A 26,706-nucleotide genomic window follows, 5' to 3' on the forward strand; every position below is an offset into this window, starting at 1 on the left:
ATCAGTATTCAAATACCATTTGAAGAATCATTACAGTATCCATTTCAAAACTGCCACTAACATTTAATAAGTGGTTTAAAAAGAGGCAAAAAGCTTAAGGTAGTTCAAAACATCCACATGGAACGTGTCATAACACAATCGATCCATATGGAATTACCCTTGAATGAAACGACACATGGGACTCGTACACTCTTGATCTAACGGTAGGTGGAGCATACTCCCTCGTCAAATCAGGTTCATCATTCTCGTCCTCATCATCACCCTCATCGGGGAAGGGTGTGTCATCTCCAGACTCATCATCATTATTGTCATAATCATTATCATCTTTCTGACTCTGCGCATCTGCCAAATCCCGATTAAATTTGTCGTCTTTGGGCAATTGAGTAAGGACAAGACATTCAAGTTGCTCGTTTTCACTGCACAACCAATAAAATAATGAGTTTCTCAAATTCAGCCAAACTTTACATAAAAACTTTACACTTAACTTACAAATCAAAATGTGTTGATATCCCATGATGCATATTATCCTATTGTTGATGACTCCCGGATAGACCACCATGATCCAACACACCAAAATTAGGCATATTCCAACTGTCCGTTGGTTCATAACTTGTAAAATTCATATATGCCCGGTGCCCCTTGTGGAATATGAGTTTTAATACAAATTCAATACATAAAAACAAACATCGTAACACAAAGAAAAATTGAAGTTTACCACTCGGCTTGTGGATTATGTAAACTTGGGGATAAATTATGTCCTCACTCCTCATTCGCTTGTGGAGATAAGTTTAGATCTGGCCAAATTCTTTCACCCGGAACATGTTCAGATAAAACTGCTCCAAAAAAACCACTCGATGATTGAGGGATATTCCTATTTTGCGGGACCTCATTATTGCGAACGTTTTTATCACAAGAAGTTCCCGATGTTCATCCGGATTCCTCAAAAAATATGTCATAGTTTCATCGTCTTAGATGTTAAACTCAGCATAACAAGCAACCCCTTGCGGAGTAACAGAATACGGATATCTTCTGGTTACTTTAATATTAACCGAATGTTTGCTTACACTCATTTTTTTTTACATAACAACGATACCAATCTATCATACTCCATTGTAAGTGGCAACTTAACATGACACTATGGAAAACAACTATAGCGTACTGAGTTATTCTCCACCACAACCTCACCCCCCAATATAATGAAACCCTAATTTTTCGCTCTTTGGACATTATGACAAAATGTAAAATAACTTAACGAACAAATATTTCGGAAGATCTGAAGGATCCTAAATGGATTTTACCAAATTATAAAACTTCTTAAATAAGGAAAAAACCAGTACGGGGTACAATTATTTCATGTATAGCACATGCATAATAGGCGCTATATATGTAGCGCATATACTGCATGCGGTATATCCATATGAATTATTGGTGGGGCAGAAAAGTTCAAATATAGCGCGGTTATTCACCACACTATACCTTAACGGACAAACATATAGCGCGTATACTATATGCGTTATATTCATATGAATTATTGGTGGAGCAAAAAAGTTCAAATATAGCGCGATTATTTATCGCGCTATACCTTAATGGACAAACGTGTCATTAAGGTATAGCGCGGTGAATAGCCGCGCTATATATAAAATGGTAGTCAATTTTTTTTTTTCACATATTTTTGTTGTTTGAGTCTAAAAGAACCACAAATTGATTCCGGACTCCAAGATAGGAGACAAAAGCCACATAAGCGGCTAACATTCACCAGATCTAAGCCACGTGTACGGTAAAAGAGGGTTTAACAGTATAATCTGATAATGCTGGTTCAGTTACAATCTTGTAGTCTCCACGAGAGCCGATCGTCCGATCCTCAGTCACCATAACAACCGCTCTACCCCTCAAAACAAAAAGAGAATTAAAAAAAAAAAAAAAAAAGAAGAAAAAACTCTCCCTCAAAATACAGGCGCTGGCCGCCGATGATGCCGCCGGAAAGTTGACCTTGCCATTCCTGGTATCTTCGTCAATTTCCAAACGTACGACCCTCTCTTTGCTATTTCCCAATTCACAATTTAGGGCTTTTAACTCACTCAGAATTTTCACTCCGCTTCGAATAGTAGAACGGTAAAAGTAAATTTTTAGCTGATAATTCTTCTTACATTTTGTTTTCTGTGAATTTGAAGTGTAGGTAAAAAAAGTTATGGGCATTTTGTGGCTGTCAAATTCGTTGAAGTAAAAAGCTGCAGAATGGTTAGTGTTTCTAGTCTTTATTAGAAGCTCCATAACGTGAGTGTTTGTTCGTTGCTTTTATTGTATTTAGTTCGCTGTTGTGAGTTTATGCTATTTTACTGGAATTTGTATGAACAGTTGTGCTTAATTGAACATTTCTTTTGCCTTTGAGCTTCCATTTTGAAGCTCGACGTGACGTTTAAAGACTTTTGGTTTGTAAAATTGCACTTCAAATTTGAACTTTTGGGGTGCTTATTAGAAGAAAATTATACTCTTTCTGTTACTAAAAGAGTGGCTGGTTTTGCGGGAGCAAGGGTTAACATACCTAATTTTAATTTTCACTATAAATATAGACGTCGATTTCTTAATTCCTATGAAATAAAACTTGCACATTTACACAGAAGATGGTAATCTAAGGCAATTGTTTTCACTTTTTGATTGTAACAGTGTCATTCTATTTGAGATGAAGGAGTATTAATTTCGTTCAGGCGTCCAGTCAGTGGAACAATTGAAATTCTGTCTGAATGGCTTGGATTATTTACTCTTAAAGATAATATGTTTTTGGTTTTGCTTAATACTTGTACTCAGTGGTGAAAGTAGTAGTGTTGCTTTAGTTTTCCACTTTAAGCTCTAGTCCATTTCTTAAAGCTGAAATTGTCTTAGAGATCAATTTTAATCCATTTCTCAGTAACAAAAATGTTGATGAGATACTATGATTTTGCTGATATCTTCTTTGTGATGCGTCTCATACTTAGAGGCTGTTTAGTTAAGCTTATAAGCTGGTCAAACTAGCTTATAACCACTTTTCGGCTTATTTACGCGTTTGGTAAAGTTTAAAAAGCTTATAAGTCAAGTGCTTATAAGTCATAAATAAGTTAAAAGCCATAAGCTGGTTACCCCCAACTTATGAATTTTTAGCTTATAAGCACTTTAAGTTTGACCAAGATTTTTACTATTTTATCCCTAAAATATTCCTTTTTAAAACAAAACTCCTACTACATCGATATTCACTGTCTCATATTTCTTCAAACCTAAATCCTCCGTCTCTTCAAGTCTGCAATTCTCGTTGACAATATTTGAGGTAAGGAAATTCTCTATTCCTTTGCATATTTTGTATCTATGTGATTGTGTATTAATCTTTGAACTGTAAGTAATAAACAAGGACATATCAATTTTTTGGTGTATTGCTTTTTAAGTGTTGTATTAATCTCAATGGACACTGGTGATGAAGACAAGAGATAAATTATTATTATTATTATTATTATATAGCTTATGATTATATACTTATCAATAAAATTATACATATCATAAATTTATCTTATCTAATCACATTTGTATTTAAAGTAAAATAACAAATATATTATTTTGTATTTGAATCGATCTAGAATCTAAAATTTTGAAGAAATTACGCCCTTATAGTGTAAACACTTCTAAGGTTATTTAAGTCATTTTAACAGAAAAAGAGATTATCAGCACTTTTTTACCAAACACTGCAGCAGCTTATTACCAAACGCATAACTACTTATTTATTAAATCAGTTTCAGCACATAAAAGTATTTTTCAGCACCTAATGCTTATCAGCTACTTTAAATCAGCTAATCCAAACGGGCTCTTAGTCTTTGCATCAAGTTATATATAGTTTATTTTGTTGGTTAATGCTGAGAAATTCTTGTCACACCGTCGTGATATCCCTCCCCCCCCCCCCCCCCGGGGCACTCGTTTGTTTTCATCTGCTTTCTTCCAATTCGCAAACCCTGCCCACCATTCCTGTTTACCATAAGGAGATTATACTGTGAGGAATCGACCTATCTAGTTCATTCATATTTGATCTTTTCCAGTCTTTCCATGACAAGGACTTTTGGATACCAAAGGGTGGTGGACATCTATCCGATGGAGAAACAGTTTTTGATAGCTCATCAAGAATCGAAGCAAAGCGTACTCACCGATTGTTCTCCGGTGCTGCTGAACCAGAGTTATTTCCTAACAAGAAACAAGCTGTCCACACTTCACTCAGCAAATCAACTTCCGGACTTGCAATGACAAATTCCACATGTTGGGAGACTACTTCTGGTCTTCAGTCAGGAGCATGCCAATTCATTGATAGGCTGTTTGGAGTTGATACCACCAGGCCAATCGACTTAACCGAGAGAAGCACGTCTCCAGGTAACCCAGGGAATTCCACCACAAGGAAAAAGGTGATTGACGACCAAATTGGAGATGATACATTAGTTGGTTTATCAATGTCATACACTACTGAAGAACCACAGATATGCATAAGCGATAGTGGAACCAGAAAAGTTAAAGTTAATCAGGTCGAAGATTCAGCGAATGATTTTCGTTTACCAAGTGAAAACAACATTGACATGTCTATCGGACAGGTAAATAATAGAGTTAGTGAGACATCCTTTTTACCCATGGGTCCTGCATATGGGAAGAACGGTGAAAGTCAGCCCTACAATCCTGGGGCTATAAGTATTGGAACCATCGGATCCAATGTTGAGAAAGGTCACAGCACTATGTCAATTGCTGACTCCTATACCGGAGGGGATTCAGACACATCATTTGGATATGAATTGGTGTCTGATATTGATGTTCTGGCAAGACCAGTTGGTAGTTACGATTATTTGCATTATCAATCGTCAGTTCAGACATCAGAAACACATGGTGACAAGCAGCTGCATGGATCAAATGCTAATGCAGTTGATATATCCTATCAGACTTCAAATTCTCCGCATGATTCCATGCCAAAAAACAAAATAGAATCTAAACCTGCACGTAAAGTAGCTCCTAACAGCTTTCCATCAAATGTTAGAAGTTTGGTGTCAACAGGGATGCTTGACGGGGTACCTGTAAAATATGTCTTGTCCCGGCAGGTACATTTCTCTCTGTTCAAATTTCATTAATTTTGCTGTCAACGTCTTACCAGCAATCTTCCTGCGTCTTATAATTAAGGAGCTTCGTGGTATTATAAAAGGTTCGGGCTACCTATGCGGCTGTCAACCATGTAACTATTCAAAGGCAAGTTATTCACTTTGCTTTTTCATTCATATAATTATGTTTTTTTCCTGTATGCTGATTTTTGCAATTATATACGCATTTGAAGGTGCTTAATGCCTATGAATTTGAGCGTCATGCTGGTTGCAAGACAAAGCACCCTAACAATCACATATACTTTGAGAATGGAAAAACCATATATCAGATAACACAGGAGCTAAGGAGCACACCACAGAGTTTGTTATTCGATGCGATTCAAACGGTGACTGGTTCCCCTATCAATCAAAAAGCTTTCCGAATTTGGAAAGGTAGTTGTATCCAAATTAATTCTCTCTCTCTCTCTCTCTCTCTCTCTCTCTCTCTCTCTCTCTCTCTCTCTCTCTCTCTCTCTGTTTGTGTGTGACAAGTCATCAAATATCTGATGCATATGATTTATGTTCGAACTAATTCTCATCATCAGAGTCATTTCAAGCTGCAACCCGAGAGCTTCAGCGAATATATGGAAAGGAAGAACTGAATTTGTAAGTTCAATGCTGGTGGATCAATGGGAATATTAAGAATATTCTTTTCCGTGTAAATAAGAGACAAATAACTTTCTTTTAGTCAGTCATGTATATGTAAGGAATGTGATGTAAAATATGTGCACTATATGCTTCGGCAATTGTAATTTGACACTAAATAAGATTGCAATGGCAGATCATGATCTATTTCACTGGGGGAGTACGGCTATCCAGTTATTCACAGTATTTCCATGACGGATTGCAAGTTTGGTCCTTAGCTTTCCTTTTTCATTTCCTCGGGAGTGGGGCGAGGAAACTTTTGCCTCGTATCTCCAGTCTTTTTCAGGTCGACGAAGACTTGCTCTCTTTGAGACAGCATCAGGAAATTTGAAGTATATGGTAATAATCCATTGTAATATCTATAAAGAAGTTGCCTTGTGAGAGATTTTGGGTATGTCAACAGTATTAATACGAACAAGGTCATCTGTTTCCACCCAATTACTGGTTCATTTATCGGGTTGGTATAAACACCCGGCGAGGGTAAGTTTTTTGCCCTAATGTTAATAACTTTCTACGTGCTCCAGTTATCCAACAAAAACGTTATTTCTTGCACTTAAAATTCAGAGACAGCCAGCTAAAAATTATCAATTATCATGTCCTTGAGTTAATAATGAAGTTGAGGAGAGGAATTACCAAAGAGGTGACAGAGGGTGAAGGGATTCGCATCCGACAGTATCTTGATTGTGCCTTATTACTCCCTTGCACACCACTAGCATCAAGGAGAGGATTAGCTTATAGCCATGTGGGGAATTTTTTAAGTAGTACATTTCTTTTTTCCGTTCATTTTTCTTTTGCAGATAAAGGATAAAACTTTAACTAACTTATCATTAGAAGCAAATTAAAATAAAATAACTAATAATCGAGTACAAAGTACAGTCACATAATGAGAGCATTGTCCTAATAAAAAAAATACATTTGTCAAAAGATCATAATTTGATTCATTCTCTGTCATCAATTTGGGGGAAAATATCATTTTGTCAAGAGTTGAGAACCAAAAACAATATGGTTAATCACTACTAGAAATCTGGTAAAAAGCGACAAAAAACCAACTAATTTTGGTCGGTAATGGCCAATAACCATCCAAAACGCGATCATTTAAGTGTGGATGGTATTTTAGAGGTCGGAAAGGAATACCGACCAAAGTTGGTGGGAAATTACCGACCAACTTTGGTCGGTATGCTCTACACGACCATCTGACACTTTAATAGGATTACCGACCAAACTTGGTCGGAATATTATTTTATTAATTTAACTTAACCGACCAAGCTTGGTCGGTGTATTAAATTTATTATTTTTTTGTACCGACCAAAGTTGGTCAGTATTGAATTTTTTTAAAAAAAATATTATTAAAATTTTAAAAAATCGACCAACTTTGGTCGGTAAACTGGACTGGGTAGGCAGAAAATCGACCAAAGTTGGTCGGTAATGTTGAATTCTGGGAATTCATTGTACATTAACCGACCAAAATTGGTCGATAAACTGTAATTTAATTTTTTTTATTAGTAACCGACCAAGGTTGGTCGGTTTTCTGGGTTTAATTTTGGCAGAAAATGCCTGTTTTGGTAGCTTGTCACGACCCAAAATTCCACCACAGGCGTCGTGATGGCACCTAGTCTCTAAGACTAGGTAAGCCGATTTCAATTATCTTTTGAAGCTATTTTTTTTAAACAAATAAATAATCAAAACTGACAACTAACAAATATGAATATACAACCTCCCAAGACTGGTAGTACCGAGTCACGAACTTTAACTGAATACATAGAATGATCACGAGGACCGAATATACAATACTGTTTGATTACAAGTTAACAGTACAATGAAATAAAAGGACTCCAAGGGACTGCGACGACCAAGCAGCTCTACCTTGAATCCTTACGATCTCGCTTTAACTCTGCTCAAGTCCGTTATCTTCAATACCTGGTTCTGCACAAAATGTGCAGAAGTGTAGAGTGAGCACACCACAGCGGTGCCCAGTAAGTATCAAGACTAACCTCAATGGAGTAGAGACGAGGTACAGTCAAGACACTCACTAGTCTAATAACCCGTGCAATATAATATACAAAATAATATGAAGCAAATAATGATAAAGGCAGGATAAAACAACCAGTGATATGCATAACAGACAACAAGAATACCATTAATATCACCCAATAATTAATAAACATAATTACACCCAATTAAATCAAGCCCTTCAAATAAATGTCTTTCACATAGTTCTTCTAGATAACTCTCTTCCAAATATAATTTTCTCAAATAATTATTTTTCAAATATAATTCTTTCAATAAATCTTTTCAAATACAATTTCCTCAAATAAATATCTTTCAAATACAATTCTTTTATATAATACTTTCTAAGTAAAAATCCTTCCAAATAAATATTTTTAATATAATTCTTTCAATTAAAAAGTCACCATGTGACACCTCATTTCATAATCATTAAAATACGGGTATCAGCCTATTTTCATATTTTCACGGCACCTCGTGCCCATAATTAAATCATCATATTTCCCCGGCACCTCGTGCCCTCATTTCATATCATAACTGCACGGACAATTCACATGCCGAATATCATTATCATTTCATCACTGCACCTCGTGCCCACATTTTATATCATAATTGTACGGATAATTTATGTGCCAATATCCCCATTTCATATCACAATTCACGGCACCTCGTGCCCACATTTCATTTTATAAACCGCTTGGCAATAGCCACAGGCTCCCAATTTTAACATAAATCAGATTATTATCAATTTACTAACAACAAGACAAGTTGCACAAGGTATAAAAATAAACACAAGAAAATCATAACATCACATGAAAATTGTCGACACCACAACCCTACATCATCACATATCGTCCTTGACAATAGACACCCTTATCGCTCCTATTGCCAACCTTATCGCTCCTATAGCCACCCTTATCGCTCCGCCCAAACAATGTCAATAGCCACCCTTATCGCTCCTATTGCCACCCTTATCGCTCTTATAGTCACCTTTATCGCTCCGCCCAGACAATATCAATAGCCAACAAACACAACAGTGAAATGCCACCCGTATAACCACATAATATCAACGGTGAAATGTCACCCTTATCTCCCCAAAATAACAACTCACACAACACAACAATTTACATGGGAAATTATCAAAACAACATAACAAAAATCAATTCATATCACAATTTGCCCAATGGCCACAACCAAATTTCAAAGCTACAACCAAGTCAATTAATTTCACAACAAATAGCCAAAAGCTCCACACAATGTGTACAACACCCAAAAATAATCAATAGAGATAGAAATTACTCAACATAAAGCAAAGACTTCATTTAAATTCAATTTTTCAATAATTATAAAAATACCTCATCTTAAGCTCATTTAATTAATTATTTGCAGAAGAAAAATTCATAATAAAATTAAATTATAATAATTAACAAACCAGCAAATTCACGAAATTTCATAAATAATCAAACAACAATCACATCACATTGTCATATAACAACAGAATCAACAATAAGGGTTTAGGCATGACAAGTAGATGATTAAATATATGCCAACAATTATTCAATTTACTACACAATATGCTCAAGATTTTAACTCAATAAAATTTTCACATATAAACCAAGTACGTACTCGTCACCTCGCGCACATGGTTTTCAATTACACAAATGGCACATAAGACTCAAGGCCTAAGGGAAAATTCCCCTACTCGAGGTTAAGCAAGACACTTACCTCTTTGAAGTTATGCCGATATTTTAAAATCGCCTTCTTACTTGAATTGACCTCCGGGCCGTTCAAATCTGTCCAAATTAATTGTATAACTTCATTAAAATTCATCGAAAATAATTCCGGATAATAATACGTAGACTTAAAAATTTATTCCAAAAAGTCAATGCGGGACTCGCCTCTCGAAACCCGATATAATTTTTATGAAATCCGAACACCCATTCCAATACGAGTTCAACCATACCAATTTTATCGTATTCCAATAACAACCCGACTTCCAAATCTTAAATTTTCGTTTTTGGAAGATTTTACAAAAATCTTGATTTTTCCTCCATTAAATCCGAATTAAATGATGGATTCAAAGACATAATCATGAAAATTAATCAAAACTGGATAAGAATCACTTAACCAAAACACCCACGCAAGAATCTCTCCAAAAATCCCCTTCTACCGAGCTCCAAATTAGATTTTGAGTTACGAACTCAAACCCCCATTTTTGGGACTTTTAATTCTGCCCAGATAGGCCTTCTTCGCGTTCGCGAAGGCCAAAAACTCGCTGCCTCAATTTCTTCTTCGCGTTCGCGAAGGCCTGCCATGCATATAATCGCGTTCGTATTCAAGCTCTCGCGATCGCGATTGAAGCTTCGCGTTCGCGAAGGCTGATGACTCCAGGCTCAGTCCCCTCCTTCCTTCTACGCGTTCGCGACTGGCCCCTCACGTTCGCGTAGGTTCTTCAGGCATACCTTAGCATCCGCGAGACCTCCTTCGCGTTCGCGAAGGCTAAATCCCAGCAGCCTCAAAACTCTTCTTCGCGTTCGTGAAGAAGGAAGTCAGATACCAGATACAGCAGTTCCGAAACAGCCCTAAATGATCCGAAACCACCCCGAAACACACCCGAGGCCCCCAGGACCTCAACCAAATAAACCAACAAGTCCTAAAACATCATATGAACTTAGTCAAATTCTCAAATCACCTCAAAGAACATCAAAACGACGAATCGCACCCCAAATCAAAATCTATGAAATTTGAACTTTCAAATTCTATAACTTGTGCTGAAACACATCAAATCAATCCGGAATGACTTCAAATTTTGCAGGCAAGTCCCAAATAACATAACAGAGATGTTCTAACTCTCGGAATCGCATTCCGACCCCGATATAAAAAAGTCAACCCCCCGGTCAAACTTCTCAAAAATTTGACTTTCGCCATTTCAAGCCTAAATTGGCTATAGACCTCAGATTCATAGTCCGGACATGCTCCTAGGTCCAAAATTACAACGGAGCTAACGGAACTGACATAACTCTATTCCGGATTCGTCTTCATATAGTTCCGACTACGGTAAAAATCCTAAGACTTAAGGTTCCATCTCAGGGACTAAGTGTCCCAAATCTCTCTGAATCATCCGTAAATCAAACTCGACCACACACGCGGGTCATAATACATATTGCGAGGCTGTTCGAGACCTTAAGTCACTGAACGGGGCATAAATTCTTAAAATGACAAGTCGGGTCGTTACATTCTCCACCATTTAAACAAAAGTTCATCCTCGAACGTTCTAAGAATTATTCTGAGGTTACCAAATTGATAATTTTACTTTTACACATAAACTCACGGTTGATTCCACATTACCGTATTTGAGATAAACCCAACAACATCATCTCACTTGAGATTATTTCTTTTATCCATATTTGTAAACTTTAAGGCCATTTTCTTACGCTCCAATATTTTCAAAAGGCCTGATTTCTCACAACAACGCACAATATTAGTCTCAACTGGCTATAGCAACTCGTGCCTATGCACACATCAATTTTCTCGATAATGTTGAAGTAATTCAAAACTTTCTTTGGGGTGCTGCATTATTCCCCGCTTAGGATCATTCTCACTCAAACACATAACATAATTTGTCTCTTCTTTTGCAATTCTCAATCCTTCAAATTTTACTAACTCCCAAATATTTCAGAGATTTCGGCAGAGTCTTCCCTGTAATTGGGCCTATCCACCTACCAGAGTAACACCCAAACAACTCCTAACAACATATCCACAACCCAACAAAATACCACAGGGTATATATCAATAATATTAATCTCAGCATTGCCTGATCATAATGATATCAGGACATGAAGCACATCATATGTATGCTCATCACCACATCTCTGGTCTTAAAAGATGTTCATAATTAATTCCAATATCATCAATTAATCTCATATTAACCATCTGGGCACGTGAGGCATGAAGACCTGTGATATCAGAACGTGAGGCATGAAGACCTCATGATTACTTACTCGGATTAATGAGTCACATTTAATGCCATCTGGGCACTCACCTCATAGGCTAAAACTCAATATTTACAGCACAAAAATGAATGAATATGAACAGAAAATATAGAAGCATTATCAAATAAGCCTAACAGGCATGACTCCCTATTAATATTATTGCACAAATTAAATTTCACAAGGGAGAATTTTAAACTCATAAACATTTCACCACAAGGACCTCGTCCTTATATAACTTCCATCACGGCTTGCAGCCCGATTTAAATATTTCACATCATATATAAAATTTGAGGATCTCGTCCTCAACTCCGAGTCACAAGTATTTTGCACATTGTGCCAACTAAAATTTTTAATTTCCTTTCTTTCTTCTTTTCAATATATTTCATAAATAATTTTCACAACATATAATGAATCCTCATACTGGTAGGGCATATAATTCATAAAAATTAGAATCAATTATTCCGAAACACATTAAACCCGCTGTAATGAATAATAAAAATTACTTTTGGGCTTATAGCCCTCAATGGTGTACTAAAAATAAAATGACAGACACGGGTTCACGTCTTTAAATCTCCCAATAGGGATAAACATATAAGGGGGACACAAATTTAGGAAGCTCACTGTCACGACCCAAATTATCCCTCCGTAAGGTGTCGTGATGGCACCTAGTCTTTACGACTAGGTAAGCCTAATATTGCGAAAAATATAAAGAAACACAACATTTTAAAGATAAACAACATATTATAAATAGCCAAGAGTAGTACCACTCGGCATATACAAAATAATTTCTCAAGACCCAGAATATCACTAAGTCACAAGCTGCTATAATCTATGTAGCTCTATACAAAAGTCTGAAGATAATAAAGAAAGTCTCTAGGCGAGGGAGTAGAAGGGGACTCCGAAGATCTGCGGACGCAAGCAAAAGTACCTTGAAGTCTCCTAGAATCAGCAGCACGTACTAACCCCGAGGCTGATAGCTCGCACCTGAATCTGCACACGAAAACATGTGCAGGGAAGGGCATGAGTACACCATAATGGTACCTAGTAAGTGCCAAGCCTAACCTCGGTCGAGTAGTGACGAGGTCAGGTCAAGGACCTATCGGAGTAAATATAATAAATTAAACAGTAAAAGATATAAGTAAAATTTATGGTAACATAGTTAAAGAAATTCTCGAAAATTTAACAGTTAAGGGAGCCCTCGGCTCAAAACAAGGTAAACACAATGAAAAAATCTCTCGGGATACCGTCCCGTAGTTTCAAATGAATATGCAGTACATGGGGGATCTCCCGGAATACGTCCGTAGTCCCAAAGTAAATATGCAGTACAGGGGGATCTCCCGAAATATGTCTGTAGTCCCAAAATAAATAAGCAGGACAGGGGGATCTCCCGAAATACGTTCGTAGTCCCAAAGTAAATATCCAGTACAGGGGGATCTCCTGGAATACGTCAGTAGTCCCAAAGTAAATATGCAACGCAAGATGAAATGACAGGTATGACATCGAGTTATACAGTTTATACTGGACACAGATAAGGCAAATAAGGGCTTAGCTAAACATGACACACAAAATGTCAATTAGCCATTTAAAATACGTAAACATGCTTTTCTAGTCTAAACTACACACGTACACGGCGCCCACACACCAAATAATACCAAGATATCCTAAGGGGGAAGTCCCCAACACAAGGTTAGGTAAGCCACTTACCTCGAACCATTCAAATCACCTCGATAACACATTCTTGCCACGGGTATCCGACTCCAAATGGCCCGAATCTATTCAAATAAATTGCATAATGTAAATATAACTACGAGTAACTAATTTAGCTAATTAATTCGAAGCTAAAGCGTGAAATTAGGAAAAACGCCCAAAAAGTCACCCCGGGTCCACGTCTCAGAATCGGGTAAAAGTCACAAAATACGAACACTCATTCACTCACGAGTTTACTCGTACCAAAATTGCTCAAATCCGATACCAAACTCTCGATCAAAACCCCAAAATTCGTCCTAAGAATCTTTCTCAATTTTTCACCCCAAATCCGAAATTAAATGATGAAATCAACCATAGATTAGTGAAATATAGCCATAAATGAGTTAGGAATCATTACCCAAAAACTTCCTCCTAAAATCTCTCCAAATTTCGCCTTCTACCGAGCTCTCAATCAAATTTTTGTGTTATGAACTCAACCCTCGTTTTTGAACCTTAAATTCTGCCCAGGTGCATTCTTCTTTGCGAACGCGACATCACGATCACGAACGCGATGAACAATCTTCCACTTGCCCAAAATTCCTCCTTCGCGAACACGTAGGCTTAATGCCCGAAGCTTCCTCTGCCCCGTTCCTCTACGTGAACACGAGGACCATATCGCGAACGCATAGGCTTAAGGTCCCACACCTTCGCGAATGCGGGAACAACATCGCGAACGCGAAGAAAAACTTTGCTGCCTTTCCCAGATGCACTACACGATCGCGCGGCACCTATCGCGAACGCGATGAGGGATTTTTCTACAATAAAACACCAGAAATCTGCCATTTCTCTTAGTCCAAAGATGACTCGTTGAGCATCCGAAACACACCCGAGGCCTCCGGGACCTCGACCAAACATACCAACCAATCCTAAAACACCATACGAACTTAGTCGAGCTCTCAAATCACATCAAACAACGCTAAAATCCCAAATCACCCTCCAATTCAAACTTAAAGAACTTGAAACTTCAAAATTCTACAACAGATGCCGAAACCTTACAAATCACGTCCGATTGACCTCAAATTTTGCGCACAAGTCATAATCAACATTACGGACCTACTCCAACTTTCGAAATCAGAAAATGACCCCGATATCAAAAATTTCACTACCGGCCCAAAACTCCAAAAATTCGACTTTCGCCGTTTCAAGCCTAAATGAGCTACGAACCTCCAAAACACAATCCGGACACGCTCCTAAACCCAAAATCACCTAACGGAGCTAACGGAACTGACGGAATTCCAAACCGGAGTCGTCTTCACACAGTTCTGACTACAGTCCAAATCCTAAGGCTTAAGCTCTCATTTAGGGACTAAGTATCCCAAAACACTCCGAAACTCAAAACTGATCATCCCGGCAAGTCACAATAGCAGAAAAAGATTTGGGAAAAGCAGTTAATAGGGGATTGGGGCTATTACTTTTATAACGACCGGCCGGGTCGTTACATCCTCCCCCTTATAAAACAATCATTCGTCCTCGAACGAGTATAAAGATATACCTGAAACTGTGAAAAGATGAGGGTACTGGCTGCGCATATCCTGCTCGGTCTCCCAAGTTGCCTCCTTGACCGGCTGACCCCTCCACTGGACTTTTACGGAAGGAATATTCTTTGACCTGAGCTTTCTGACCTGCCTATCCAAAATGGCTACTAGCTCCTCAACATAAGATAGATCTTTGTCCGGCTGGACTGAGCTGAAATCCAATACATAAGTCGGATCACCATGATACTTCTGGAGCATAGATACGTTGTATACCGGGTGAACTCCTGCTAGGCTGGGAGGCAAGGCAAGCTCATAAGCAACCTCCCCAACTCGCCGCAATATCTTAAAAGGACCAATGAACCTCGGGCTCAGCTTGCCCTTCTTCCCGAACCTCATGACACCCTTCATAGGCGATACGCGAAGCAAGACCAGCTTACCAATCATAAATGCCAAATCACGAACCTTACGGTCTGTATAACTCTTTTGCCTGGACTGGGCTGTGCGAAGTCTCTCCTGAATCACCTTCACCTTATCCAGGGCTTCCTGGACCAAATCTATTCCCAACAATCGGGCCTCTCCCAGCTCAAACCATCCCACTGGGGACCGGCAAGGCCTCATACGGTGCCATCTGAATGCTGGACTGGTAACTGTTGTTGTAAGCGAACTCTGCAAGTGGCAAGTATTGGTCCCATGACCCTCCAAACTCCATCACACAGGCATGGAGCATATCCTCAAGAATCTGAATCGTGCGCTCGAACTGCCCATCCGTCTAAGGGTGAAAGGCTATGCTCAACTCTACCCTAGTACCCAACTCCTGCTGTATGGCTCTCCAAAATCGTGATGTGAACTATGTACCTTTGTCTGAAATGATAGATACTGGAATACTATGAAGGCAGACAATCTCATTGATATAAATCTCAGCCAACCTCTCAGAAGAATAAGTGGTCAACATTGGAATAAAATGAGCTGACTTGGTCAGCCGATCCAACATTGGATGGTTGGCTAAGGCCTGAACATCCAAGGCTAAGGGCCTCTCAGCTGCCGGAAGATATGCCAAACTCCCCAAACTCTCTGCCCGGCGACTCAAGGCGTCGGCCACTATGTTGGCCTTCCCCAAGTGGTATAATATAGTGATATCATAGTCTTTAAGTAGCTCCAACCACCTCCGCTTACGCAAATTAAGGTTCTTTTGCCTGGACAAGTACTGCAAACTCCGGTGATCAGTGTAAATCTCACAGGGAACACCGTACAAATAATGACGCCAGATCTTCAGGGCGTGAACAGTAGCTGCTAACTCGAGATCATGAACTGGATAATTCTTCTCATGCACCTTCAATTGTCTAGACGCGTAGGCAATCACCCTACCGTCCTGCATCAATACCGCTCCAAGGCCAATCCTCGAGGCATCACAATAGATAGTGTAGGACCCCGAACCTGTAGGCAATACTAATATTGGGGTTGTAGTCAAAGCTGTCTTGAGCTTCTGAAAGCTCTGCTCACACTCCTCGGTCCACCTGAACGGAGCACCCTTCTGGGTCAGCCTGGTCATAGGTGCTGCAATGGATGAAAATCCCTCCACAAAGCAACGGTAATACCCCGCCAAACTAAGGAAACTGCGGATCTACGTAGCTGATGACGGTCTAGGCCAACTCTGCACTTCCTCCACCTTCTTCGGATCTACCTTGATCCCATCACAAGACACTATGTGGCCCAAGAATGCCACTGAATCAAGCCAGAATTCACACTTCAGAAAAGTTTGCATACAATTTCTTCTCCCTCAAAGTCTAAAGCACGGTCCTCAGGTGCTGCTCATGATCTTCCCGAGATCGGGAAAATACCAGGATGTCGTCAATAAACACAATGACGAAGGAATCAAGATAAGGCCGGAATACACTGTGCATCAAATACATAAAGGTTGTTGGGGCATTGGTCAGCCCAAATGACATGACAAGAAACTCATAGTGACCATATCTGGTCCTGAAAGCAGTCTTCGGGATATCCGGCTCCCGAATCTTCAACTGATGATAGCCAGAACGCAAGTCAATCTTGGAAAACACCCTGGCACCCTATAACTGATCAAATAAATCATCAATGCGAGGCAAAGGATACTTGTTCTTCATTGTAACCTTGTTCAACTACCGATAGTCAATACACATATGCATAGAACCATCCTTCTTCTTCACAAATAAGACCGGAGCACCCCAAGATGACACACTGGGCCAAATGAAACCCTTATCAAGAAACTCCTGCAACTGCTCCTTCAACTCCTTCAACTCAGGAGGAGCCATACGGTATGGAGGAATAGAGATGGGCTGAGTGCCCGACAACAAATCAATCCCAAAATCAATATCTCCGTCGGGCGCCATGCCCAGAAGATCAGCTGGAAACATATTTGGGAAGTCCCTCACTACTGGAACCGACTCGACTGTAGGGGTATCAATACCGATGTCTCTCACATAGGCCAAATACGCATCACACCCCTTCTCAACCATTCGCTGAGTCTTAAGAAATGAAATGACCTTGCGGGGAGTATACTCTAAGGTACCTCTCTACTTTAATCTCGGCAAACCTGGCATAGCCAGCGTCACGGTCTTAGTGTGATAATCAAGAATAGCATAATGAGGCGACAACCAGTCCACCCAAGATAACATCAAATCTACCATACTGAGTAACAACAAATTAGCTCTGGTCTCAAAACCACTAAGAGCAATCAAACACAACCGATATACGCGGTCCACAACGAGAGAATCTCCCATAGGAGTAGATACATAAACAGGGGAACTCAAAGAATCCCGAGATATCCCCAAATATGGAGCAAAATAAGAAGAAACATATGAATACGTAGAGCCTGGGTCAAATAATACTGATGCATCCCTATGACAGACAGGGACAATACCCGTGATGACTGAATCTGAAACAACGGCCTCTGAACGGGATGGAAGGGCATAGAACCTGGCCTGGCCTCCCCCTCTAGGGCGATCTCGACCTCCCCAACCTCCACCTCGAGCTGGCTGAGGAGGTGGGGTAGCAGTTGGTGCTGAAAGAATGGCCGGAGGACCCAGTGGAGCGCGTGAAAGCTGATAAGTCTGTGGAGGTGCATCCCTCCTGGCTCTGGGGCAATCTCTAACCAGATGATGAGTGTCACCACACTCAAAACAACCTCTCGGAGGATGCGGCGGCTGAGACTGACTCAGACCTGTCCTGCTGGACTGGCTGATAATAGCACCTCGAGTAGGAGGCATACTGGATACTGGCGGTGCATAATAGGGCTCCTGAGGTCTAGGAGGAGCTGGAACACCGCTGGCTGCTGGAAGAGCTGAATGAACAGGGCGACTCACAAAACCCCTACCATAGCGGGCTGCTGGTGCACGAGCTTCTGAATAATGATCAGTCTCTCGAGACCTCTTGGCCTCTCTCTCCTCTCTGTCCCGGGCAAACATGCCCTCCACCCTCTTGGCAATGCTCACTGCCTTCTAATAAGTGATGTCCATCTCTAACTCCCTGGCCATACTGGTCCGAATACTAGGGTAGAGTCCCTTAATGAAGCGACGAACCCTCTCTCTGACTGTAGCAACCAGAGCCAGTGCATGGCGAGCTAACTCACTGAAACGGACTACATACTCCGACACAGTCATAGCACCCTGACGCAACTGCTCAAACTCTACGCGCCAAACATCCCTAAGGCTCTGAGGAACATACTCACGCAAGAACTCTCTAAAAACTGAGTCCAAGTGAGTGAGGCTGCCTCGTCCAGACTACTCAGCTCATAGGCATGCCACCACTGATATGTTGCTCCCCTCAGCTGGAAAGTGGTGAAAGAAACCCACTCGTCTCCACAATGCCCATAGTGCGGAGAATACGATGACACTCCTCAAGAAAACCCTGAGCATTATCTGAAGCTAGTCCGCTGAAAGTAGGTGGGTGGTACTTCTTGTACCTCTCGAGTCTGAGCTGCTCAGCCTCAGAAGCAGCTACCCTGATCTCATACTGAGCCGGAGCCACTGGGGGCATAGGAATATACTCTAGGGCCTGATCAACCTGGACCATCTGCTCAGGAGTGCGGGCTGCGGGAGTCTGTGACCTTCCCCCGGCCTGAGATGTAGCGGGAGCTATCGGAAATAGTCCAGTCTGAGCCAGAGTGCTGAACATGCTCAAGAACTGAGCTAAAGTCTCCTGGAGGGCTGGAGTAGCAATAAGGATCTCCGGTGCTGGCCCTCCAGCTGGAGCTGCTGGGGGCTCCTCTGACGCAGCTCTCGCAGGTGCTCAGGTTGCACCGCATGGTCGTCCTCTATCCCGACCCCGGCCTCTGGCGGCTCTGACAGGGGGCTCGGGTGCCTGATCGTCTGTCCTCCCAGTACGGGTCCTCACCATCTGTGAGAAAGAATAGAGTAGAATCTTAGAATTTCTGGTGTCAATAATTCGCACGACAAGGAAATCAAGAAATATGATTATTCTTAATAGTTACATAGCCTCCCGAAGATAGTACAGATGTCTCCGCACTGATCCGCGAGATTCTAATAAATCGGCTTATGACTCGCGACTCCTACGAACCTAGTGCTCTGATACCAACTTGTCATGACCCAAATTATCCCTCTGTAAGGTGTCGTGATGGCACCTAGTCTTTACGACTAGGTAAGCCTAATATTGCGAAAAATATAAAGAAGCACAACATTTTAAAGATAAACAACATATTATAAATAGCCAAGAGTAGTACCACTCAACATATACAAAATAATTTCCCAAGACCGGAATATCACTAAGTCACAAGCTGCTATAATCTATGTAGCTCTATACAAAAGTCTGAAGATAATAAAGAAAGTCTCTAGGCGAAGGAGTAGAAGGGGACTCTGAAGATCTGCGGACGCAAGTAGAAGTACCTTGAAGTCTCCTAGAATCAGCAACACGTACTAACCCCGAGGCTAATAGCTCGCACCTGGATCTACACACGAAAACATGTGCAGGGAAGGGCATGAGTACACCACAATGGTACCCAGTAAGTGCAAAGCCTAACCTCGGTCGAGTAGTGACGAGGTCAGGTCAAGGCCCTACCGGAGTAAATATAATAAATTAAACAGTAAAAGATATAAGTGAAATTTACGGTAACATAGTTAAAGAAATTCTCAAAAATTTAATAGTTAAGGGAGCCCTCGGCTCAAAACAAGGTAAACACAGTGGAAAAATCTCTCGGGAAACCGTCCCGTAGTTTCAAATGAATATGCAGTACAGGAGGGATCTCCCGGAATACGTCTGTAGTCCCAAAATAAATATGCAGTACAGGGGGATCTCCCAAAATACGTCCGTAGTCCCAAAGTAATTATGCAGTACAAGGGGATCTCCCGGAATATGCCTGTAGTCCCAAAGTAAATATGCAACGCAAGATGAAATGACAGGTATGACATCGAGTTATACAGTTTATACTGGACACGGATAAGGCAAATAAGGACTTACCTAAACATGACGCACAGAATGTCAATCAGGCAGTTAAACACGTAAACATGCTTTTCTAGTCTAAACTACACAATTAAACATATTAGTACGACTTAATAAGAGAAGCAATTTATGATTTAAAAAGGTTAAATAGGATTTTTGCAATAATAGCCCGTGTACGTACTCGTCAGCTTACGTACACGGCGCCCACACACCAAATAATATCAAGATATCCTAAGGGGGAAGTCCCCAACACAAGGTTAGGCAAGCCATTTACCTCGAACCGCTCAAATCACCTCGATAACACGTTCTTGCCACGAGTATCCGACTCCAAATGGCCCGAATCTATTCAAATAAATTGCATAATGTAAATATAACTACGAGTAACTAATTTAGCTAATTAATTCGAAGCTAAAGCGTGAAATTAGGAAAAATGCCCAAAAAGTCATCCTGGGCCCACGTCTCGAAATCGGGTAAAAGTCGCAAAATACGAACACCCATTCACTCACGAGTTTACTCGTACCAAAATTGCTTAAATCCGATACCAAAATATCGATCAAAACCCCAAAATTTGGCCTAAGAATCTTTCTCAATCTTTCACCCCAAATCCGAAATTAAATGATTAAATCAACCATAGATTAGTGGAATATAACCATAAAGGAGTTAGGAATCATTAGCCAAAAAATTCCTCCGAAAATCTCTCTAAATTTCGTCTTCTACCGAGCTCTCAATCAAATTTTTGTGTTATGAACTCAACACTCATTTTTGAACCTTAAATTCTGCCCAGGTGCGTTCTTCTTGGCGAACGCGACATCACGATCGCGAACGCGATGAACAATCTTCCACTGGCCCAAAATTCCTCCTTCGCAAATGCGAGAGGACTCTCGCGAACGCGTACCTTCCACTGACGGACCCTTCGCGAATGCGTAGGCTTAATGCCCGAAGCTTCCTCTGCCCCGTTCCTCTACGCGAACGCGAGGACCATATCGCGAAGGCGTAGGCTTAAGGTCCCACACCTTCGCGAACGCGGGAACAACATCGCGAACGCAAAGAACAACTTCGCTGCCTTTCCCAGATGCACTACGCGATCGCGAGGCACCTCTCGCGAACGCAATGAAGGAATTTTCTGCAATAAAACACCAGAAATCTGCCACTTCTCTAAGTCCAAAGATGATTCGTTGAGCATCCGAAATACACTCGAGGCCCCCGGGACCTCGACCAAACATACCAACCAATCCTAAAAAATCGTACGAACTTAGTCGAGCTATCAAATCACATCAAACAATGCTAAAATCATGAATCACTCTCCAATTCAAACTTAAAGAACTTGAAACTTCAAAATTCTACAACTGATGACAAAACCTATCAAATCACGTCCGATTGACCTCAAATTTTGCGCACAAGTCATAATCAACATTACGGACCTACTCTAACTTCCGAAATCGGAAAACGACCCCGATATCAAAAATTTCACTACCGGCCCAAAACTCCAAATATTCGACTTTCGCCATTTCAAGCCTAAATGAGCTACGAACCTCCAAAACACGATTCGGACACTCTCCTAAACCCAAAATCACCTAACGAAGCTAACAGAACCGACGGAATTCCATTCCGGAGTTGTCTTCACACAATTCCGACTATGGTCCAAATCCTAAGGCTTAAGCTCTCATTTAGGGACTAAGTGTCCCAAAATACTCCGAAACTCAAAATCGATAATCCCGGCAAGTCACAGTAGCAGAAAACAATTTTGGGAAAGTAGTTAATAAGGGATCGGGGCTATAACTTTCAAAATGACCGGCCGGGTCGTTACACTCACCCATAAGTAGCGCATAATAGGAGGACTCACCTCAATATTCAGAACCAAATCAAATTAAGGGAAATTATCCTTTATAATAAAAATCCGGATCGTACCTGTAACGACACCATCTGGTGTATTGGCCTTAGCCAAATCATAGTGATTAAATCAATGGGTCGGGCCTCCACCTCTTAGGCGTCCACTACCTGCCTGTCCTCCACCTCTAGCTAACCGTGCAGGTGGAGTATCGACTGGAATAAAGCTTGTAGCTGGAGTGTTCTGATGGAATCCACCCTTCTCAAGTCTGGGATAATCTCTCATGATATGCCTAGTATTACTACACTCATAACAACCCCTCTGAGGTCGCGGCTGCTCGTACTGAGTCTATGCCGGATAACTAGAATAACCACTGTAAGAATCTCGTGTCGGTGGTGCACTATAAACTGGAGCACTCCGAGTAATATGATGTGCGGACTGAGCTGACCGACTGCTCGAGTCTCCGCTATAATGGGTTCTAGCTGAAGAGTAAAATCCACTGAACCCTCTAGATCTTCGAGACCTTTTGGCCTCCACTCTATTTCCTCGCCTAAAACACCCTCAATCTTTCTTGCAATTTCCACTACTTGTTGAAATGGAGCATCAGTTTGCAACTCTCGAGCCATACATATTTTAATATCATAATCGAGCCCCTCAATGAATCTGCGGACCCGTTCTCTGATTGTCGGAACTAAGATAGGTGCATGACGGGCTAGCTCACTGAACTTGATAGCATATTCTAACACTATCATAGTACCTTGACGCAACCGTTCAAACTCTATAGGCTACGCATCTCTGAGAGTCTGGGGAACAAACTCTTTCAAGAACATTTCCGAAAATTGAGCCCAAGTTGGTGGTGTGGCATCGGCTGGTCTACCTACTTCATAGATTTTCCACCACCGATACGCCACGCCTGACAGTTGAAATGTAGTAAAGGCAACTCAGTTCACTTTCACAATAGTTTTCTTAGGCATCCTCTGTAGCTGTGCCACTGAAAGTTGGTGGATCATATTTCTTAAACCTTTCAAGTCTCTTTTGTTCTTCTTCTGATGCTTCGGGCCTGACCTCAGGCCGAACCGGAATAAATGGTTATACCGGTACTACACCTGGAACCTGACCAATGTGAACCTGCTACTCTGAAGTTATGATAGGAGTCTGAGCTACTCTCCCAATCTGCGGAATGTTTGGTGCAACAGAGATCAATCCCGCCTGAGTTAATGTACCAAACATACTCATGAACTGTGCCAAAGTCTCCTGAAGTCCGGGGGTAACAACATGTGCTTCTGGTACCTGTCCCCCAACTAGAGCTACTAGTGGCTCCTCAACTGTTGTTCTAACAGGTGCTCTAGCCGCAGCACGTGCCCTTCCTCAACCTCTACCTTGGCCTCTATCTCGACCCCGACCTCTTGCAGCTCTAGCAGTATGAGCGGATGCCTGCTCAGCTAACCTGGTAGCACGTGTCCTCACCATCTGTGAGAGAATAGAGATACAAAGGCTAAAATTCCAAATTCAACAAATTCCGCACGACATGAATGAAAGAAATGGAAATTTCCTAGCAGTTCTGTAGCCTCTCGAAGATAAGTACAGACATCTCCATACCGATCCGCAAGACTCTACTAGACTCGTTCGTGACTCGTAGAACCTATGTACCTAGAGCTCTGATACCAACTTGTCACGACCTAAAATCCCACCACAGGCGTCGTGATGGAACCTAGTCTCTAAGACTAGATAAGCCAATTTCAATTACCTTTTGAAGCCATTTTTTTAATAAATAAATAATCAAAACTGACAGCAGAACAAATATGAATATACAACCTCCCAAGACTGTTAGTACTGAGTCACGAACTCTAACTGAATACATAGAATGATCACGAGAACCGAATATACAATACTGTTTGATTACAAGTTAACAGTACAATGAAATGAAAGGACTCCAAGGGACTGCGACGACCAAGCAGCTCTACCTTGAATCCTTACGATCCCGCTTTAACTCTGCTCAAGTCCGTTATCTTCAATACCTGGCTCTGTACAAAATGTGCAGAAGTGTAGATTGAGCACACCACAGCGGTGCCCAGTAAGTATCAAGACTAACCTAAATGTAGTAGAGACGAGGTGCAGTCAAGACACTCATTAGCCTAATAACCTGTGCAATATAATATACAAAATAATAGAAAATAAATAATAATAAAGGCAGGATAAAACAACCAGTGATATGCACAACAGACAAAAAGAATACCATTAATATCACTCAACAATTAATAAACATAATTACACCCAATTAAATCAAGCCCTTCAAAGAAATGTCTTTCACATAGTTCTTCTAGATAACTCTCTTCCAAATATAATTTTCTCAAATAATTATTTTTCAAATATAACTCTTTCAATAAATCTTTTCAAACACAATTTCTTCAAATAAATATCTTTCAAATACAATTCTTTTATATAATACTTTCTAAGTAAAAAACCTTCCAAATAAATATTTTTAATATATTTCTTTCTATTAAAAAGTCACCATGTGACACCTCATTTCATAATCATCAAAATACGGGTCTCAACCCATTTTCATATTTTCACGGCACATCGTGCCCATAATTAAATCATCATATTTCTCCGGCACCTCGTGCCCTCATTTCATATCACAACTGCACGGACAATTCACGTGCCAAATATCATTATCATTTCATCACAGCACCTCGTGCCCACATTTTATATCACAACTGCACGGACAATTCACGTGCCAATATCCCCATTTCATATCACAATTCACGGCACCTCGTGCCCACATTTCATTTTATAAACCACCTGGCAATAGCCACGGGCTCCCAATTTCAACATAAATCAGATTATTATCAATTTACTAACAACAAGACAAGTTGCACAAGGTATAAAAATAAACACAAGAAAATCACAACATCACATGAAAATTGTCGACACCACAATGCCACATTATCACATATCGTCCCTGACAATAGCCGCCCTTATCGCTCCTATAGCCACCCTTATCTCTCTGCCCAGACAATATCAATAGCCACCATTATCGCTCCTATTGCCACCCTTATCGCTCCTATAGCCACCCTTATCGCTCCGCCCAGACAATATCAATAGCCAACAAGTACAACAGTGAAATGCCACCCTTATAACCACATAATATCAACGGTGAAATGCCACCCTTATCTCCCCAAAATAACAACTCACATAATACAATAATTTACACGGGAAATTATCACAACAACATAACAAAAATCAATTCATATTACAATTTGCCCAATGGCCACAACAAATTTCAAAGCTACAACCAAGTCAATTAATTTCACAACAACTAGCCAAAAGCTCCACACAATGTGTATAACACCTCAAAACAATCAATAGACATAGAAATTACTCAACATAAAGCAAAGACTTCATTTAAATTCAATTTTTCAATAATTATAAAAATACCTCTTCTTAAGCTCATTTAATTAATTATTTGCAGAAGAAAAATCCATAATGAAATTAAATTACAATAATTATCAAACCAGCAAAGCCACAAAATTTCATAAATAATCAAACAACAATCACATCACATTGTCATATAACAACAGAGTCAACAACAAGGGTTTAGGCACGACAAGTAGATGATTAAATATATGCCAACAATTATCCAATTTACTACACAATATGCTCAAGACTTTTAACTCAATAAAATTTGCACATATAAACCAAGTATGTACTCGTCACCTTGCGTACATAGTTTTTAATTACACAAATGGCACATAAGACTCAAGGACTAAGGGGAAATTTCCCCACTCAAGGTTAAGCAAGACACTTACCTCTTTGAATTTATGCCGATATTCCAAAATCGCCTTCTTGCTTAAATTGACCTCCGGGCCGTTCAAATCTATCCAAATTAATTGTATGACTTCATTAAAATTCATCGGAAACAATTCCAGATAATAATACACCGATTTAAAAATTTCTTCCAAAAAATCAATAAAAGTCAACGCGGGACTCGCCTCTCGAAACCCGATATAATTTTTATGAAATCCGAACACCCATTCCAATACGAGTTCAACCATACCAATTTTATCGTATTCCAATAACAACCCGACTTCCAAATCATAAATTTTCGTTTTTGGAAGATTTTACAAAAATCTTGATTTTTCCTCCATTAAATCCGAATTAAATGATGGATTCAAAGACATAATCATGAAAATTAATCAAAACTGGATAAGAATCACTTAACCAAAACACCCACGCAAGAATCTCTCCAAAAATCCCCTTCTACCGAGCTCCAAATTAGATTTTGAGTTACGAACTCAAACCCCCATTTTTGGGACTTTTAATTCTGCCCAGATAGGCCTTCTTCGCGTTCGCGAAGGCCAAAAACTCGCTGCCTCAATTTCTTCTTCGCGTTCGCGAAGGCCTGCCATGCATATCATCGCGTTCGTATTCAAGCTCTCGCGATCGCGATTGAAGCTTCG

The 26,706-nt window shown here is 40.3% G+C and overlaps 1 protein-coding gene across 3 annotated transcripts; it reads left to right on the forward strand.

The window, feature by feature from the left end:
* The first annotated feature begins 1,818 nt into the window (after positions 1–1,818).
* On the forward strand, positions 1,819–5,923 carry LOC107826048 (uncharacterized). Of its 3 annotated transcripts, none has more exons than XM_016652988.2 (6): positions 1,819–2,024; positions 2,172–2,238; positions 4,056–5,090; positions 5,170–5,235; positions 5,321–5,519; positions 5,672–5,923. In XM_016652988.2, the coding sequence occupies exons 2-6, from the start codon at positions 2,236–2,238 to the stop codon at positions 5,734–5,736; spliced, it is 1,368 nt and encodes a 455-aa protein (XP_016508474.2). In that variant the 5' UTR covers positions 1,819–2,024; positions 2,172–2,235; the 3' UTR covers positions 5,737–5,923. The 3 variants fall into 3 exon arrangements, with proteins under 3 accessions (XP_016508474.2, XP_075100190.1, XP_075100191.1); XM_075244089.1 differs by having other exon boundaries at positions 2,177–2,238; XM_075244090.1 differs by having other exon boundaries at positions 1,831–2,024; positions 5,321–5,525.
* Positions 5,924–26,706: the final 20,783 nt, after the last annotated feature.

This window comes from Nicotiana tabacum, chromosome 22 (genome assembly GCF_000715075.1).
Source record: "Nicotiana tabacum cultivar K326 chromosome 22, ASM71507v2, whole genome shotgun sequence".
Classification (NCBI taxonomy): Eukaryota; Viridiplantae; Streptophyta; class Magnoliopsida; order Solanales; family Solanaceae; genus Nicotiana; species Nicotiana tabacum.

Coding starts and splice junctions, on each gene's coding strand:
- LOC107826048 (XM_016652988.2), top strand. Junction 5,091..5,169: donor AATATGTCTTGTCCCGGCAG/GTACATTTCTCT, acceptor CTTATAATTAAG/GAGCTTCGTGGTATTATAAA. Junction 5,236..5,320: donor AACCATGTAACTATTCAAAG/GCAAGTTATTCA, acceptor ACGCATTTGAAG/GTGCTTAATGCCTATGAATT.